The sequence below is a fragment of the Nomascus leucogenys genome, chromosome 17, assembly GCF_006542625.1.
Source record: "Nomascus leucogenys isolate Asia chromosome 17, Asia_NLE_v1, whole genome shotgun sequence".
NCBI lineage: Eukaryota > Metazoa > Chordata > Mammalia > Primates > Hylobatidae > Nomascus > Nomascus leucogenys.
The window spans coordinates 35,881,992-35,897,251 of record NC_044397.1 but is presented as its reverse complement, the minus strand read 5'-3'; the positions used below and the strand labels follow the sequence as shown (position 1 = coordinate 35,897,251).

Genomic DNA, 15,260 nt, shown 5'->3' with positions numbered 1-15,260 from the left:
CAGCCTCTGGCTGTGTGGTTTACAGATCCAGTTGCCTCTGCTCTTGCATTGTGAGAGTCAGCAGAGGCCCAAGAAACCCCAATACTAGTTTGCTGCTGTTGGTGGGTTTTTTGAGACAAGGTCTCTGTCGCTCAAGCTGGAGTGCAGTGGCGCGATAACTCACTGCAGCCTCGAACTCGACTCAAGCGATCCTCCTGCCTCAGCCGCCCCAGTAGCTGGGAGTACAGGTGCACGCCACCACGCCGGTTAATTTTTTTAAAAATTTTGTAGAGATAGGGTCTCGCTATGTTGCTCAGGCTGGTCTTGGAACTCCTGGCCTCCAGCGATCTTCCCACCGCGGCCTCCCAAGGTGTTGGGCTTACAGGCGTGAGCTACGCGCCCGGTCTCCTCCCCCGCCCCACCCCGTTCTAGTTACGATTTTGTTGCAGGCAGTGAAAAGTCACGTGGCCTCCAAGGTCCTAGATTTCTGAGGGGCGTCAGCTTGGCACCCTAATGTGATGTGATCTCTGGCCAGCTACTCACCCTCCTCTTTTTGCTGTTTTCATCCTGGGGGCTAACCGCTAAGACATAGCCTCCAGTTTCCCTAGGGAAGCCTCCGCGGAGGAAGGCACCGGTTGAGGCACCTGCGAAGACCAACCTGGGAAAGGTCTCCCTGTGCGCAGTCCGCTGGCTGGAGGGACCGGCCGAGCCTGCGCACTAGCGCCCCGCCGGCGCTGCTGAGCTGAGAGGAAGGGGCGGGGCGTCGCCAGGTCGTGCCCGCATCCGCCGGACGCCGGAAGTGGCTCTCCGCCCCTGCGACTGGGCCATGGAGACTGTGGCACGTAGATTGTAGTGTGAGGCTCGCGGGGGCAGTGGCCATGGAGGCCGTGCTGAACGAGCTGGTGTCTGTGGAGGACCTGCTGGTGAGGCCTGGCCCGGACAGAGGGAAAGGGAAGGTCGGAGGGCGGGTCCTGAGGAGAGTCAGGTAGGGGCCGAACCCTCCTCCCGGCATCGGCTTGGCCGAGGGAAGCCGAACTACGGCTCCCGGCAGCCTCCACAGCGCCTGGCTCCTGCCCGGAGGGCCCGCTATGCCGCAGAGGCTCCTGGGAGTTGTAGTGTCCTGAGCCCCCACACCTCAAAGACTACGGGCCTGGAGCCCGACCGTGGTTAGGCTGACGGGCTCTGGGATCATGCAGGTGCTGTCAGCTCAGGGCGCTCCTCCAGCGGTGGAGGAATACAGTGACCATCATAAGGTGTCACCTATTACTGCGTCCGGCACGTTGCTAAGGCATCGCATGCCGGATCTCAGCCTTTGTAGCTCTAGGAGGTAGGCACTACTTCTATTCTTGGACAATAAAAGGTCCAGGCCCGGCAGGGTGGGGCAAGATGGGGCCAGCAGCCTCAAATGAGGACCGCGTGGGCTGTTGTTGAGCAGTTCTGACAGCGTGTTTACTGGTTCGGCCGCCGGGGTCAGCTGCTCCGGGAGCGGTGCCTGGAGCTGCCACCAGGTGGCATCTCCGCTCGGTACCGCCGGGGGGAGGGGAGACCAGAGGCCTCTGTCACAAGAGCTGGCCCGCAGGCCCGGAGGAGCCGAAAGTCTGGGTCCGGGGCATGGAGATAGCAGAAGCTGGGGTGCCCGATACCAAGACCTGCGAGGGAAAGGGGGCAGAGCCAGGGAGATGGCATGTCCAGATAGAGAATGGTTGACGCCTTTCATTTCTAAATGATTCCTTTCCTCCTCTGTGGCAGAAGTTTGAAAAGAAATTTCAGTCTGAGAAGGCATCAGGCTCGGTGTCCAAGAGCACGCAGTTTGAGTACGCCTGGTGCCTGGTGCGGAGCAAGTACAATGATGACATCCGTAAAGGCATCGTGCTGCTCGAGGGTGAGGCGCTGTACTCTCCCCTTCCCGCTGCCATCTGGGCTGCTCTGTGATGTGGGCCCCGTAGTCCAGTCACCTCTCAGTTGTCTCCGGTAGATTTACTGCACCAAGGGCTATACTTAGCTTGACGTCTCCCAGTGAACTTTTGGCTACTTACCGCCCACCATTGTTTTGCCAGACAGAGTGGTAGCATGTCAGTTCCCCCAGGACTGTCTTGATCTGGGAAAGTGACTTGAGGTCACGCAACTAATCAGTTAATGGCTGAATTGGGACTAGAAGCTCCTGTTTTGTGAGACCTAGCCATGCCCTTCCCCCCAACACCACCACCGTGTTGCTTAGTTAGCAGCTATTGAGAATCTTTTGTGGCATGGAAGAGGTACAGGGGACTGTCCTACAAAATTGTGAGCAGATAGTGCTTTTTGTTTTTTGTTTTTGTTTGAGACGGAGTCTTGCTCTGTCCCCCAGGCTGGAGTACAGTGGTGCTGTCTCAGCTCACTGCAACCGCCACCTCCCGGTTCAAGCAATTCTCCGGCCTCAACATCCTGAGTAGCTGGGATTACAGGCGCCCACTACCACGCCCAGCTAATTTTTGTATTTTTTGTAGAGACAGGGTTTCACCATGTTGGTCAGGCTGGTCTCGAACTCCTGACCTCAGGTGATCTGCCCACCTCGGCCTCCCAAAGTGTTGGGATTACAAGCGTGAGCCACCGCGTCCAGCCAGATGGTGCTTTTTGGATTGGAACCCTATTTCCCATTGGTTTTAGGTGGGTCATCATTTGTCAGAGGCCACAATACTTAACCACTTAATTTCTCTGTAGCTCCTTTCTTTTGTTCAAGTAATCATTTATAAGCACACAGTCAGTGTACAGTCATCCCTCTATAGCCATGGGGGATTGGTTCTAGGAGCCCCACCCCCACAGATACCAATAGTCATCCAAGTCCCATATATAAAATGATGTGGTATTTACATGTAACCTGTGCACCTTCTCCTATATACTTTAAATCATCTGTAGATTACTTATAATACCAAATACAATGTAAATGCTGTGTAAGTAGTATACTGTATTGTTTAGGGAATAATGGCAAGAAAAAAAGGTCTGGTCATGTTCAGTACAGATGCAACTATCTTTTTTTTTTTTTCTGAGTATTTTTGATCCATGGTTCGATGAATCCATGAATACAGAATGCCGACTGTGTTAGCAAAGGATGCCTATTGAAAATCTATAAAAATGGCCAGGCGCAGTGGCTCACACCTGTAATCCCAGCACTTTGGGAGGCCAGGGCAGGTGGATCACAAGGTCAGGAGTTCGAGACCAGCCTGATCAACATGGTGAAACCCTGTCTCTACTAAAAATACAAAAATTTCTATCCTGGCTAACAGGGTGAAACCCCGTCTCTACTAAAAATACAAAAAATTAGCCGGGCGTGTTGGCGGGCGCCTGTAGTCCCAGCTACTCGGGAGGCTGAGGCAGGAGAATGGCGTGAATCCCGGGAGGCGGAGCTTGCAGTGAGCCGAGATCGCGCCACTGCACTCCAGCCTGGGGACAGAGCAAGACTCCGTCTCAAAAAAAAAAAAAAAAAAAATTAGCCAGGCATGGTGGCGCGCACCTGTAACCCCAGCTACTCAGGAGGCTGAGGCAGGAGAATCACTGGAACTTGGGAGACAGAGGTTGCAGTGAGCCAAGATCACGCCATTGCACTCCAGCCTGGGCAACAGAGTGAGACTCTGTCTCAAAAAAAAAAAAAATCTATAAAAATAAGACTCTTTCTTAAAAGGTACAAATATTTTTACCCTATGTTTGTCTACTTCGGCAATTCAGATTTTCAGGTTTATTCTACAGCAGGGTGTAGATATAGAAGAAACAGCCTCTCTAAGTGTTGCCAGTCTAGTTGAGGAGACAGTACAAACACTTAGGAAGATTTATAAACACCTGCAGAATTATTTAGCAACAAATTCTAGTGCATACAGTACAGTTATCCTCTGGGAATTCTCTGAATTAAGAAAGTCCGGTGGGGCCAGGCACTGTGGCTCATGCCTGTAATCCCAGCACTTTGGGAGGCCAAGGCCAGAGGATGGCTTGAAGCCAGGAATTTGAGACCACCTGGCCTGTCTCTATAACAAAAATTTTTAAATTAGCCAGGCATGGTGGTGTGTGCTTATAGTCCCAGCTACTTGGGAGGCTGAGGCAGGAGGATCACTGACCCCAGGAGTTCGAGGCTGCAGTGAGCCATGGACGTGCTACTGTGCTCCAGACTGGGGTGACAGAGCGAGACCCTGTCTCCGTTTTTTTTTTTTTTCCCCCGAGACTGAGTGTGCAATGGTGCAATCTTGGCTCACCACAACCTCCACCTACTGGGTTCAAGCAATTCTTTTTTTTTTTTTTTATTTTATTATTATTATACTTTAAGTTTTAGGGTACATGTGCACAGCGTGCAGGTTAGTTACATATGTATACATGTGCCATGTTGGTGTGCTGCACCCATTAACTCGTCATTTAGCATTAGGTATATCTCCTAATGCTATCCCTCCCCCTTCCCCCCACCCCACAATAGTCCCCAGCGTGTGATGTTCCCCTTCCTGTGTCCATGTGTTCTCGTTGTTCAATTCCCACCTATGAGTGAGAACATGCAGTGTTTGGTTTTTTATCCTTGCGATAGTTTGCTAAGAATGATGGTTTCCAGCTTCATCCATGTCCCTACAAAGGACATGGAACTCCTCATTTTTTATGGCTGCATAGTATTCCATGGTGTATATGTGCCACATTTTCTTAATCCAGTCTATGGTTGTTGGATATTTAGGTTGGTTCCAAGTCTTTCCTATTGTGAGTAGTGCCGCTATAAACATACGTGTGCATGTGTCTTTATAGCAGCATGATTTATAATCCTTTGGGTATATACCCAGTAATGGGATGGCTGGGTCAGGGTTCAAGCAATTCTGCTGCCCCAGCCTCCCAAGTAGCTGGGATTATAGGCATGTGCCAACACACCCGGCTAATTTTGTATTTTTAGTAGAGACGGGGTTTCTCCATGTTGGTCAGGCTGGTCCCAAACTCCTGACCTCAGGTGATCCGCCCGGCTCAGCTTCCCAAAGTGCTGGGATTATAGTCGTGAGCTACCGCTCACAGTCAACCCTGTCTCTTTCAAAAAAAAAAAAAAAAAAGGAAGGAAGACAAAGTCAGGTGGGGTCTTCAGGGAAGGCTGATTGAAGGTGAGTTTTGAGCTGATTTTTTTAAAGGGGGAGGGAGTCCTAACACTTTTTTTTTTAAACAATAATTGTACAGCAGGCAGTTTAGTTAAAACCACAACAGTAGCACTTTGGGAGGCCGAGGCAGGCATATCACTTGAGGTCAGGAGTTTGAGACCAGCCTGGCCAACATGGTGAAACTCCATCTCTACTGAAAATACAAAAATTAGCCAGGTGTGGTGGCGGGCACCTGTAATTCCAGCTGCTCGGGAAACTGAGGCAGGAGAATCGCTTGAACCCCGGAGGCGAAGGTTGCAGTGAGCCGAGATCATGCCATTGCACTCCAGCGTGGGCGACAAGTGAAATTCCGTCTGAAAAAAAAACCACAGCAGATGCCAAAACTGAGTCACGCTGCCTTGGCTTCTCCAGGGCCCCGATTTCCTCGTTTCAGTTGGATGGACCAGTTGACTGTAATACTGATAAAAGGGATGTTCTGTCACTGGGGTGTTGGCACAGCTGGGGTTCTCCCTGCCCCAGAGCTCTGACTAGGGTGCTGGGAGTGACTGGAGCTGAAAGGGAGGCTTAGGACTATGACCCTCACAGGATCACAGAGGCATTCAGAAAGTGGAAGGGGCCTCTGGGACACAGTATTAGGAAAGTATTAGGAAAGAAGCATTTCTCACCCTCTTCTCTGCTCCTCCCCAGAGCTGCTGCCCAAAGGGAGCAAGGAGGAACAGCGGGATTACGTCTTCTACCTGGCCGTGGGGAACTACCGGCTCAAGGTGAGGTGGGGCCCCCGTTCCCTTCATCCTCCTCTGGGGCTGCAGGACCTTCTTACTGTGTCCTCCAGGGTGGAGCCCTGGACAGCGGGAAGTCTGAAGGGGTGCAGAGGTGCAGAGCGGTGTCAGATGAGGACTCCCAGGGAAGATCAGAGTGGCGAGGGTGTGGGGAGGAAGGTGACGTCAAGAGATTGGGTGCAGGCCCAAGCCTTGCACTGTTATCTCCTGCAGAGTTGGGGTTGTTTGTGGACTCTACTCCGTGGGGTGGGGCTGGAGGGAGGGAGGCTGTGGAGGTCGAGGGAGGAGCCCCCAGGGCTGAAGAAGGGAAGGCCCTTCAGGTGGGCAGGAGGAGTGGTGGATACTGAGGTGTAGCCAGCCCAGTGGCTCACACCTGTAATCCCGGCTACTCAGGAGGCTGAGGCGGGAGGACTGCTTGAGCCTGGGAGTTTGAGGCTGCAGTGGGCTGTGATTGCGATGCTGCCCTCCAGCGTGGGCAACAGAGCAAGACCCCATCTCTTATTAAAAAAAAACAAAAAACAAAAAACGCTGGGGTGTGTATGACACGTGCGCGTTTCCCTGAGCGCAGGAATACGAGAAGGCCTTAAAGTACGTCCGCGGGTTGCTGCAGACAGAACCCCAGAACAACCAGGCCAAGGAACTGGAGCGGCTCATTGACAAGGCCATGAAGAAAGGTGACAGTCTCGGCCCCTTTGTTCAGCCCTGCTCTTCCCCACGCCTGGGCGCTTTGGTCTCTGTAAATGAACCCCTCCAGGCAGCCCCTCAGCCCCAACCCTTCCAGTTCTTAGAGCCCCTTGCCCTGTGACTCCAGGAAGGGGTGTGCCTCTGTTGAGCAGGGCTGGCGGAAGGGGACCGTCAGGGTCCCCGCAGGGGCCAGGCTCCTGACACTGTCCCTTTCCTTCCCCAGATGGACTCGTGGGCATGGCCATCGTGGGAGGCATGGCCCTGGGTGTGGCGGGACTGGCCGGACTCATCGGACTTGTTGTGTCCAAGTCCAAATCCTGAAGGAGGCGTGGGAGCCCATGGAGAACACTCCAGGAGGGCCTGTCCATCCTCGCTGTCCCTTCCCTGTTCTCCCCCTGCATCCCTGTCTCTGTCCTCTGTGGCCTTCAACTAACTTCTGCTCCCCTGAGACCCATCCTTCAGCCCCAAATCGTGTGCTTTGGGATGAGTGTAAATAAAACACGGCTGTGGCTTGGGAACCCCCGTGTCTGCATTGAGGGGAGGGGTGGGTTCCGAACGCTGGGCACAGGGGGCAGAGACGTCACTCCTGGTCCTCTCCTGCCCCTGCCCTCCGGGTTGGCATGGGGTTCTTTGTCCACCCCGCAGCTGAGAGCCCACACCCTTCCTCCCTTTCCTGAAGGCACATCCTTGAGAGTGCCGGGCAGCTCGGAGACATGGGGCTTTTCCATGGTCCCAGAGTCCTGGGAAAAGGCAGTGACCTGAGCATGGGCGGGCAGAACTGCGGGGCCAGGCCGGGCTTCAGGCCTGCATTCTCCTCTGACCCACTCAGCTGCCTCTGTGGAGTTTTCCACAGCAGGCCCCCTTGGCTTCCTCCTCCCCGCCCTCCCCTCCCTTTGTCTTCCTGTGGCCTCCCCTTCCTCCTACCTCCTCCTCTGGGGAGGGGGAGCCCGGTGGGGGAAGGAATCCTGCATCTGGCATGGAGTAGGCGGGGGTCCCAGGAGAGGTCAGAGCCTAGGGTGCCCCAGCTCTCGCCTGTGGGCTGGAAGGTCAGGACTCAGCCCCACCTGGCCAGCTTCACCCCCTCGTGCCAGGCCCGGCATGGGCCTGTTTTGCTTCACCGCATACCTCTCGTTCCACAGCCCAGGCCAGCACAGGAGTGGGGAGGAGACACCTGAGGGGAGGCCGGAGAAGCAGCCCAGCAGGGCTGTGGGGCCAGGGAGGTGTGCAGCCAGCGCTGATGGCCCCCAGGGACAGAGCCCTAGGGAACCGGAGCAGGAGATGAGAGTGTCTGCCCTGGGACAGGTGCTCTGCACTGGCTCAGGATGGGGAACAGAGGCTGCTAATCCATCATCATTAACGAATAGAGTGGGTGACAGTCCCTGATAACTGGGAACAGGTTGCAGAGCTTAGCCACAGGATCACGCTCCAGGCTGTTGGCAGCAGGACCAGGCTCAATGCTGAGTCAAAGATCAACTTAGGAGGAAATTCGAGTTTTGGGTGAGAGCAACTCCCTGGTGGCCTCACTCAGCCCTGCGACACTCACAGGACAGTCCCCGGTGCCAAGCGCTGGTTATGTGTGGGGGACTTGACTCCCTGGTCCAAATGAGGTCTCAGTGTGTTGCCCAGGCTGGTCTTGAACTCCTGAGTTCAAGCAGTCCTCTCAGCTCAGCCTCCCAAAGTGCTAGGATTACAGGCGAGAGCCACTGCGCCCGGCCCCTGGTCCCAGTTCTCACCACAGCCCCTGCAGTAAGCAGTCGGGTCTGTCACCGACAGAGCAGAAGCTCAGGGGACTAAAACTCCCTGCCTGAGTTCCCTGGTGAATGGATGGTGGGGCTGAGTTCTAGCCCAGGCTGGATGGAGCCCAGAGCTGTGGGTCTCCCAGCCTCCTGTCCCCTCATTCCAGCTTGATCTTCCTTAAGAGACTCACATGCCCCAAGCCCTCGGTCTGAGTATCTTAGATTGTTCTCACGGTCCCTCCATCCTTCTCCACTGAAGGCTGCTGTTCATTCTCTCTCTGTCTCTGTCCCTTGTTGCTCTCACGTCTATCTCTGTCATCTTTTCACTCCTTGTCCCTCTTACTCCGTTCTTTGGCCCCCAATGAAAGCTGAGTCAGAGACAGACGCTTCCCCTCAGTTCCCAATGCCTCCCTTGGGGGCCCCTCCTTGGCTGTATCCGTCAGTGGCTCCAGGGTAAGTCTGCCCCCCCCCACCCTCGTGGGGCGGGGAGCCCGGGGCAGCCCAGACGCTGGGGGGAGGGGGTGGACTTTTGGCCTGTTTCGGTTATTCCCTCCATCTCGTCAACAGCTGCCGCGCGCAGGCTTAGCTCATTCCTCTGACCTGCCAGGAAGCAGAGAGACCCAGAGAGCAGGAGGGAAGCAGAAACCTGGAGGCAGAAAGTGGAGACGGACCTGAGCCCGAGGAAGAGGCAGGCAGAGGCCAAGGCCGATTCCACCCTAGCCTGCTGGGACAACCCTCCTTAGCCGCAGCCCCTTCCAGTTCCCTAGGGGTTCCGCCCCTCCCCCTCTCTGGGGCACCAGCCCCCCAGGGTCCTGCATCCCACCATGTCGATGGCTGTGGAAACCTTTGGCTTCTTCATGGCAGCTGTGGGGCTGCTGATGCTGGGGGTGACTCTGCCAAACAGCTACTGGCGAGTGTCCACCGTGCACGGGAACGTCATCACCACCAACACCATCTTCGAGAACCTCTGGTTTAGCTGTGCCACTGACTCCCTGGGCGTCTACAACTGCTGGGAGTTCCCGTCCATGCTGGCTCTCTCTGGTATGGGGTGGGGAGCGCTGCAGGGAGAGTGGGCGGCGGGGAAGCTGCAGAGACCCCAGGGGAGGGTGGGTACTGCCGTGAGGATACAGGGAGCCTGAATTAAGCTCTGGGGGTGTGGGTTCCTGCAGCCAGGAGTGCTGGGGGCGGCCCCTGTCTAGAACTGGAGTGAAGACCTTGCCACACGTGGCCCCCTGCACTAGTATGGCGCTTCTAGCTGTTACAGGTGCAGGCACCAGAATCAGACACCCTTTCCCAGCCCTATGCTGTGGGCAAATGATGAAACCAGCTTCATCTCCCACCTGTAGGGTTAGGGCGAGAGTCCCAGTTCACAGGTGACTGAGAAAGTGCAGAATGTTAGCGTGATGTTAACACACATAGGCCTCAGTACAGTTGAGCATGTTTTGGGGGTGGGATTGCTGGGGTGGGCAGGGGGAGGAGGCCCCATCTTGGATTCTTAGAGGTTGATCAACTTCCAGGCTCCACAGACTCCCCAGCCTCATTGTCGGGGGGCACTGGTCTCCTTGTCCAGCTGATGTCTAAAGGGCCCCTGTGAAGGGAGGCATCTTGCAAGTTGCAGGTTGAGCGTCCGCTCTAAGGAGGCGGTGTGTGTGCAGGTGTGTGGGGCTTCCAGGACAGTGTCTTTTTGGGGTCTTAGAGGGCTGGAGCCAACAGCTCTTTGGACCCAGGGCAGTTCTTTCTGTGGCTGCGGCACTTTCCCACTCCCTGCTCCCCGCTAGGATGAGGCTGCCGCATTGTTTCTCCCGGGCAGTCTCCCTTCTATCTGTCCTATGCCAGAGACTGAGCGTTGGCGACCATGAACTGCGTGTGGTGCCGCTGCACGCCCTGCTGGGTCCTTCGGGGCTAGTCCACTCACCAGGCACCGTGTGGCAGGGAAGGAGCCAAGGGCAACACTGGGTGTGAAGCGGGGCTTGAGAGCTCGCCCCTGGGGATGTCGGAGCTGCTCGGAGCAGTTAAGGGGCCTGGGTGGGTCTCCTGTGCCCCCACTACTCCCAGCCCCTCCTGAGGCAGTGGCAGAGGCTTCATGTTTTCATCCATTTCTGCAAGACTGACTGTATGCAGGGCCGGTGCCCCCCACCCCCCCCAAAAAAAACCTATAAAAGCTGAGTACAACTTGGGCCAGAACCCCAGAGTTCTGAGTGTCCAGAAGGGACACTGGAGGCAGCCCCTACACCCACTTCCCAGACACATCATGCCGTGAGGAGGGGGCTCTGCTGTGAGCCTGCACACCTGAGGGGGCACCCCTGGCAACTGCATGAAAGATGGTGCCAGAGTCCCCAGGGCACAGGGGTAGAGGGTGGCCAGGTTCTGGGCCTTGCGCTAGGTGCTTCTGCCTACGTTTTTCCACAGGGGGGAAGTAGGGGGAACCTTTTACAGAAGCTGAAAAGCCTTGGCAAGGTGCAGCACCCCACCCTGAGTCACACAGGCAGGAGAGGGGAGTTGGGATTCAGACTCCACGGCCGGGGTGGTCCTGGGAGAGGGACCTGACCGCGTCTCCCAACCGTGCACCCCAGCCCCTGGCCACGCAGCCCATGTGCCCCTGGGCTCTTCCATAATCTCTCCATTGACTGCCAGAGCCACCTGGGGACTCAGACTCGTGTCAGCCCCAGAGGGAGTGGCTGGGAGGAAGAAAGTAGTCCCAGAGAACTTTGCCCCTCCTGCCTACCTCCCGACTCTGCACCCTGCATCTCCTGGCAGGGACTCAGCCTTTCCCGTTCAGCACCAACGGTTATGCCCCACCCGGGAAAGGGGTGCAAGGTCCTTGGAATGCTTGGCAACTATCAAAGACAGAGAAGGGAGGAGAAGGGGGAAGCAAGAGGGAGCCTGCAGCTTCCTTCAGCTCTGAGAAAAGGGAAACTGAGGCACTGAAAGACTGAGCTAGACTGACCTGGATCGGTCCTGGGCCCGGGATTCCACCTAGGTCAGAAACTCGACCAGGTGTGGTGGTACACGCCTGTAACCTGAGCTACTTAGGAGGCTGAGGCTGGAGGATCGCCTGCACCCAGGAGTTCAGTCAAGGCTGCAGTGGTGAGCTGTGGTGGCGCCACTGCACTCTGGCCTGGGCGACAAAGCAAGACCCTGTCTCTAAAACTGCCCTAGACCCTCTGCTATACAGCACTGCTGCCCCCTACCTGTTATTCCAGGAAGAAACCAAGGTCAAAATGTCCAGCACTGGGCTAGGACAGTGAAGGACCTGGAGTGGAATCAGACGTGGGGAAGGCGACAGCGATGCTTAGCTGTGGTTTCTGTATACCCAGCAATGTGAGAGCAACCTGATACGGCAGTTGTTCTCAGCCGGGCGACTTTGCACAATGATTGTCATAGCTTGTGGGGAGGGGGTTGCTACTGGCACCCCGTGGGTAGAGGTCAGGGAGGCTTCTGAACATCCCACAGTGCACAGGATGGCCCCCAGAATAGTTACCCAGCTCAAGTGTCAAGAGTGCCCAGGAGAAAGCCTGTAATCCAGGCACAAGCAAAGCATGCCAGGTGCATGGGAGGAGTGGGGAGCAGGGTGGGAGGGGCCCAGATGCCTAAGGAGGGAGGGGTGACTGCAACTGGGTAGGCTGGAGGAGCCCAGGGGAAGGAGAGGACTTGGGGACTGTTAGGTACAAGAGAGCAAGAAGGTGAGGGGGGCCTGGCACAGTGGCTCATGCCTGTAATCCCAGCACTTTGGGAGGCCAAGGCAAGCAGATCACTTGGGGTCAGGAGTTCGAGACCAGCCTGGACAACATGGTGAAACCCTGTCTCTACTAAAAATACAAAAATTAGCCGGGTGTGGTGGCATGTGTCTGTAATCCCAGCTACTTGGGAGGCTGAGGCAGGAGAATCACTTGAACCCGGGATGGTGAGGGACTGTCGGGCTGGCTCTGTCGCAGAGGGGAGATGGGGGGAAAGGCTGACGACTGTGCCCGCCCCCAGGGTATATTCAGGCCTGCCGGGCACTCATGATCACCGCCATCCTCCTGGGCTTCCTCGGCCTCTTGCTAGGCATAGCGGGCCTGCGCTGCACCAACATTGGGGGCCTGGAGCTCTCCAGGAAAGCCAAGCTGGCGGCCACCGCAGGGGCCCTCCACATTCTGGCCGGTAACTGGGGGAAGGTGATGGGGCAGGGGTCTGCATGGCGGTGGGGGCCGGGGGTCGCCCTCGGCCGCAGACTTCAGGCTGCTTTGTCCTCATCTTATCTCCAATTCCCACTCCTCATGCTCGCCTCCCCTACCCTGCTGCATGGACACCTGCTCACCCTTGCCTCATCTGTACTCCCCAGATCTCCTGGCTGCAAATCAGCCCAATGGCAGTGTTTCTTGAGCTCCCAGTAGGGGCCGGCCATGGCCAGGTGTGGGAGGGACTTCGAAGATGAGAGTGAGGAGCTGCCTCTGGGAGCTTACATCCTGGCTAGGGAGCAGAGTTAGGGTGCACACTATGGCACACACCCAGTGCACAACCACAATGCCATACCAAGGGGCGTGGTGGCTCATGCCTGTAATCCCAGCACTTTGAAAGGCCGAGGCAGGGCCAGGTGCAGTGGCTCACGCCTGTAATCCCAGCACTTAGGGAGGCTGAGGTGGGTGGATCACCTGAGGTCAGGAGTTCAAAACCAGCCTGGCCAAGATGATGAAACCCTGTCTCTACTAAAAATACAAAAAAAAAAAAAAAAAAAAAAAAAAATTAGCCAGGCGTGGTGGCAGGCACCTGTAGTCCCACCGACTTGGAGGCTGAGGCAGGAGAATCACTTGAACCTGGGAAGCGGACGGTTGCAGTAAGCCAAGGTCGTGCCACTGCACTCCAGCCTGGGTAAAAGAGTGAGACTGTCAAAAAAAAAAATGGCCAAAGCAGGAGAACTGGCTTGAGCCTAGGAGTTCCAGACTAGCCTGGGAAGCATAGTGAGAACCCATCTCAGCAAAAAACAAAAACAATGCCATCTGGCCACTGCTTTTCAATTTGCAGAATATTTCTGCACCCATTGCCTCACAATAAGCCTTCGAGGTAGGGTGGGTATTGCTTGTTTTCCAGAGGTAAAAACAGGCCCAGAAATGTCAGGTGGCTTGCAAGAGGACAAGCCCCCAGTGAATAGGGTGTTGCTAGCCCCGGGGGTCTGCCTGGCTTCAGGAAAGGACGACCCTGGACTCCCAGGGCCCAGCTGGGCTTTCAAGGGTGGGCGGGATTTGGATGGGGCTCCATCTGGGTGAGGAGATGATGGGATGAAGGCCCTAGAGGTGGGCATGAACTAGGTAGGTTTGTGACCAAAGAGACAAAAGGCAGGAGGAGGTCAAGGTAGTGGGAGATGAGCTGGGTGGGCTGGAGTTAGGGGCCTAAGGGCTACCCTGAGAAGCTGACCCCAGGAAGGAGGAAGGCTTATAAACTGGGGTGGGGAGAAAGGAATTGAGTGAAGTTGCTGCTCTTGGACTTGGTGCCCTCGTCCTACTCTGGGCAGCCCCTGCCTGCCTCTCCCCCTAAGCCCCTTCCCCCACTATCCCTCCCCCTGGACTGGGGTCGTCCTCCGGTCCCCAGGTATCTGCGGGATGGTGGCCATCTCCTGGTACGCCTTCAACATCACCCGGGACTTCTTCGACCCCTTGTACCCCGGAACCAAGTGAGTGAGGGGACCGCCCCGCCCTCGGGGCACCGGGTGAAACAGCCCTGCCCCCACGTCCCCCCCCCCCCCCCGGGGCTGGCGCCTCACTGGTCCCCTGCCCCCGCGCGGCCCCTCGCAGGTACGAGCTGGGCCCCGCCCTCTACCTGGGCTGGAGCGCCTCCCTGATCTCCATCCTGGGTGGCCTCTGCCTCTGCTCCACCTGCTGCTGCGGCTCTGACGAGGACCCAGCCGCCAGGTGAGAGGGGGAGAGGCGCAGGCTGGGGCCAGGCGAGATTGGGGAGAGGAGGGCCGCGCCCCCGCTCTGACCCCGGCCCCTCCCCACAGTGCCCGGCGGCCCTACCAGGCTCCAGTGTCCGTGATGCCCGTCGCCACCTCGGACCAAGAAGGCGACAGCAGCTTTGGCAAATACGGCAGAAACGCCTACGTGTAGCAGCTCTGGCCCGTGGGTCCCACTGTCCTTCCCACTGCCCAAAGGAGAGGGGTCCTGGCCGGGGCCCATTCCCCTGTAGTAACCTAAGGGGCCGGCCACGCCCCGCTCCCGGAGCCCCGCCCCGGCCACGCACCCGTGTCTTGCACTCCCGCGGCCCCTCCAAGCCAAGAACTGCTCTTGGGAAGTCGCATATCTCCCCCTGAGGCTGGATCCCTCATCTTCTGACCCTGGGTTCTGGGCTGTGAAGGGGATGGAGGTGTCCCCGCACGTTTGTATTCTGTATAAATACATTCATTAATAAATGTATATTGTGACCGTTCAGGGCTTGAAGGTGTCAGAAGCGGCCGGCCGAGCAAGGGGTGAGGGGTGGTGCGAGGGGTCGGTTCAGGTCTCGGAACCCAGACTGTCACCCTGTCCACCACTTTGGGGCTGTGTCGTACAGCAAAATAGAAAAGGGGTTGCAAGTGATTTCGCTAGTGGCACATAATTGCTGATAAGAGCCACCAAGGAGCAGATCCCGGAAGCCCCCGCTCCAGGAAACTGGAAATAGCAGAGATGGCCCCTGGCCAGCCTGAGATCCCAAGCTGCTCCTTTCACTCTCCTCAGCCAGTCTAGAGCAGAGCTGCATGCCCTGGGCCTGAGCGTGGATGGTTATCAGGATTGATAAGCCTTTTGAAATTCTGTTTAACATTAACTTGGGACTGGTGCAGAGACTTTCTCCGGGGAAGGTACAGTACCTTCAAGAAGAGCCTCTGGAGGTCTGTTGGCGGGTGTGTGTGCACCTCGGTGGTGTCCGGCTCAGACACAGTTCTGGGTTGTGGGTAGGTTGGCTGCAGGCCCAGTGGGTGCTGAGCACAGAGCTGCACCCACTTAAGATGAGACAGTGAGGTCAGGTGTGGTGGCTCATGCCTGTAATCC

The 15,260-nt window shown here is 56.6% G+C and overlaps 2 protein-coding genes across 3 annotated transcripts; both read left to right on the top strand.

Annotated features, from left to right (window-relative positions):
- The first annotated feature begins 740 nt into the window (after positions 1-740).
- FIS1 (fission, mitochondrial 1) lies at positions 741-7,041 on the top strand. The gene is made up of 5 exons (XM_003276605.4): positions 741-902; positions 1,729-1,861; positions 5,748-5,824; positions 6,408-6,513; positions 6,747-7,041. The coding sequence occupies exons 1-5, from the start codon at positions 858-860 to the stop codon at positions 6,842-6,844; spliced, it is 459 nt and encodes a 152-aa protein (XP_003276653.1). The 5' UTR covers positions 741-857; the 3' UTR covers positions 6,845-7,041.
- Positions 7,042-7,135: 94 nt separating this feature from the next.
- CLDN15 (claudin 15) lies at positions 7,136-14,663 on the top strand. Of its 2 annotated transcripts, XM_012496432.2 has the most exons (6): positions 7,136-8,712; positions 8,827-9,300; positions 12,238-12,402; positions 13,828-13,909; positions 14,031-14,147; positions 14,237-14,663. In XM_012496432.2, the coding sequence occupies exons 2-6, from the start codon at positions 9,084-9,086 to the stop codon at positions 14,340-14,342; spliced, it is 687 nt and encodes a 228-aa protein (XP_012351886.1). In that variant the 5' UTR covers positions 7,136-8,712; positions 8,827-9,083; the 3' UTR covers positions 14,343-14,663. The 2 variants fall into 2 exon arrangements, with proteins under 2 accessions (XP_012351886.1, XP_030653299.1); XM_030797439.1 differs by lacking the exon at positions 14,031-14,147 and having other exon boundaries at positions 7,136-9,300.
- The last annotated feature ends 597 nt before the right edge of the window (positions 14,664-15,260 follow it).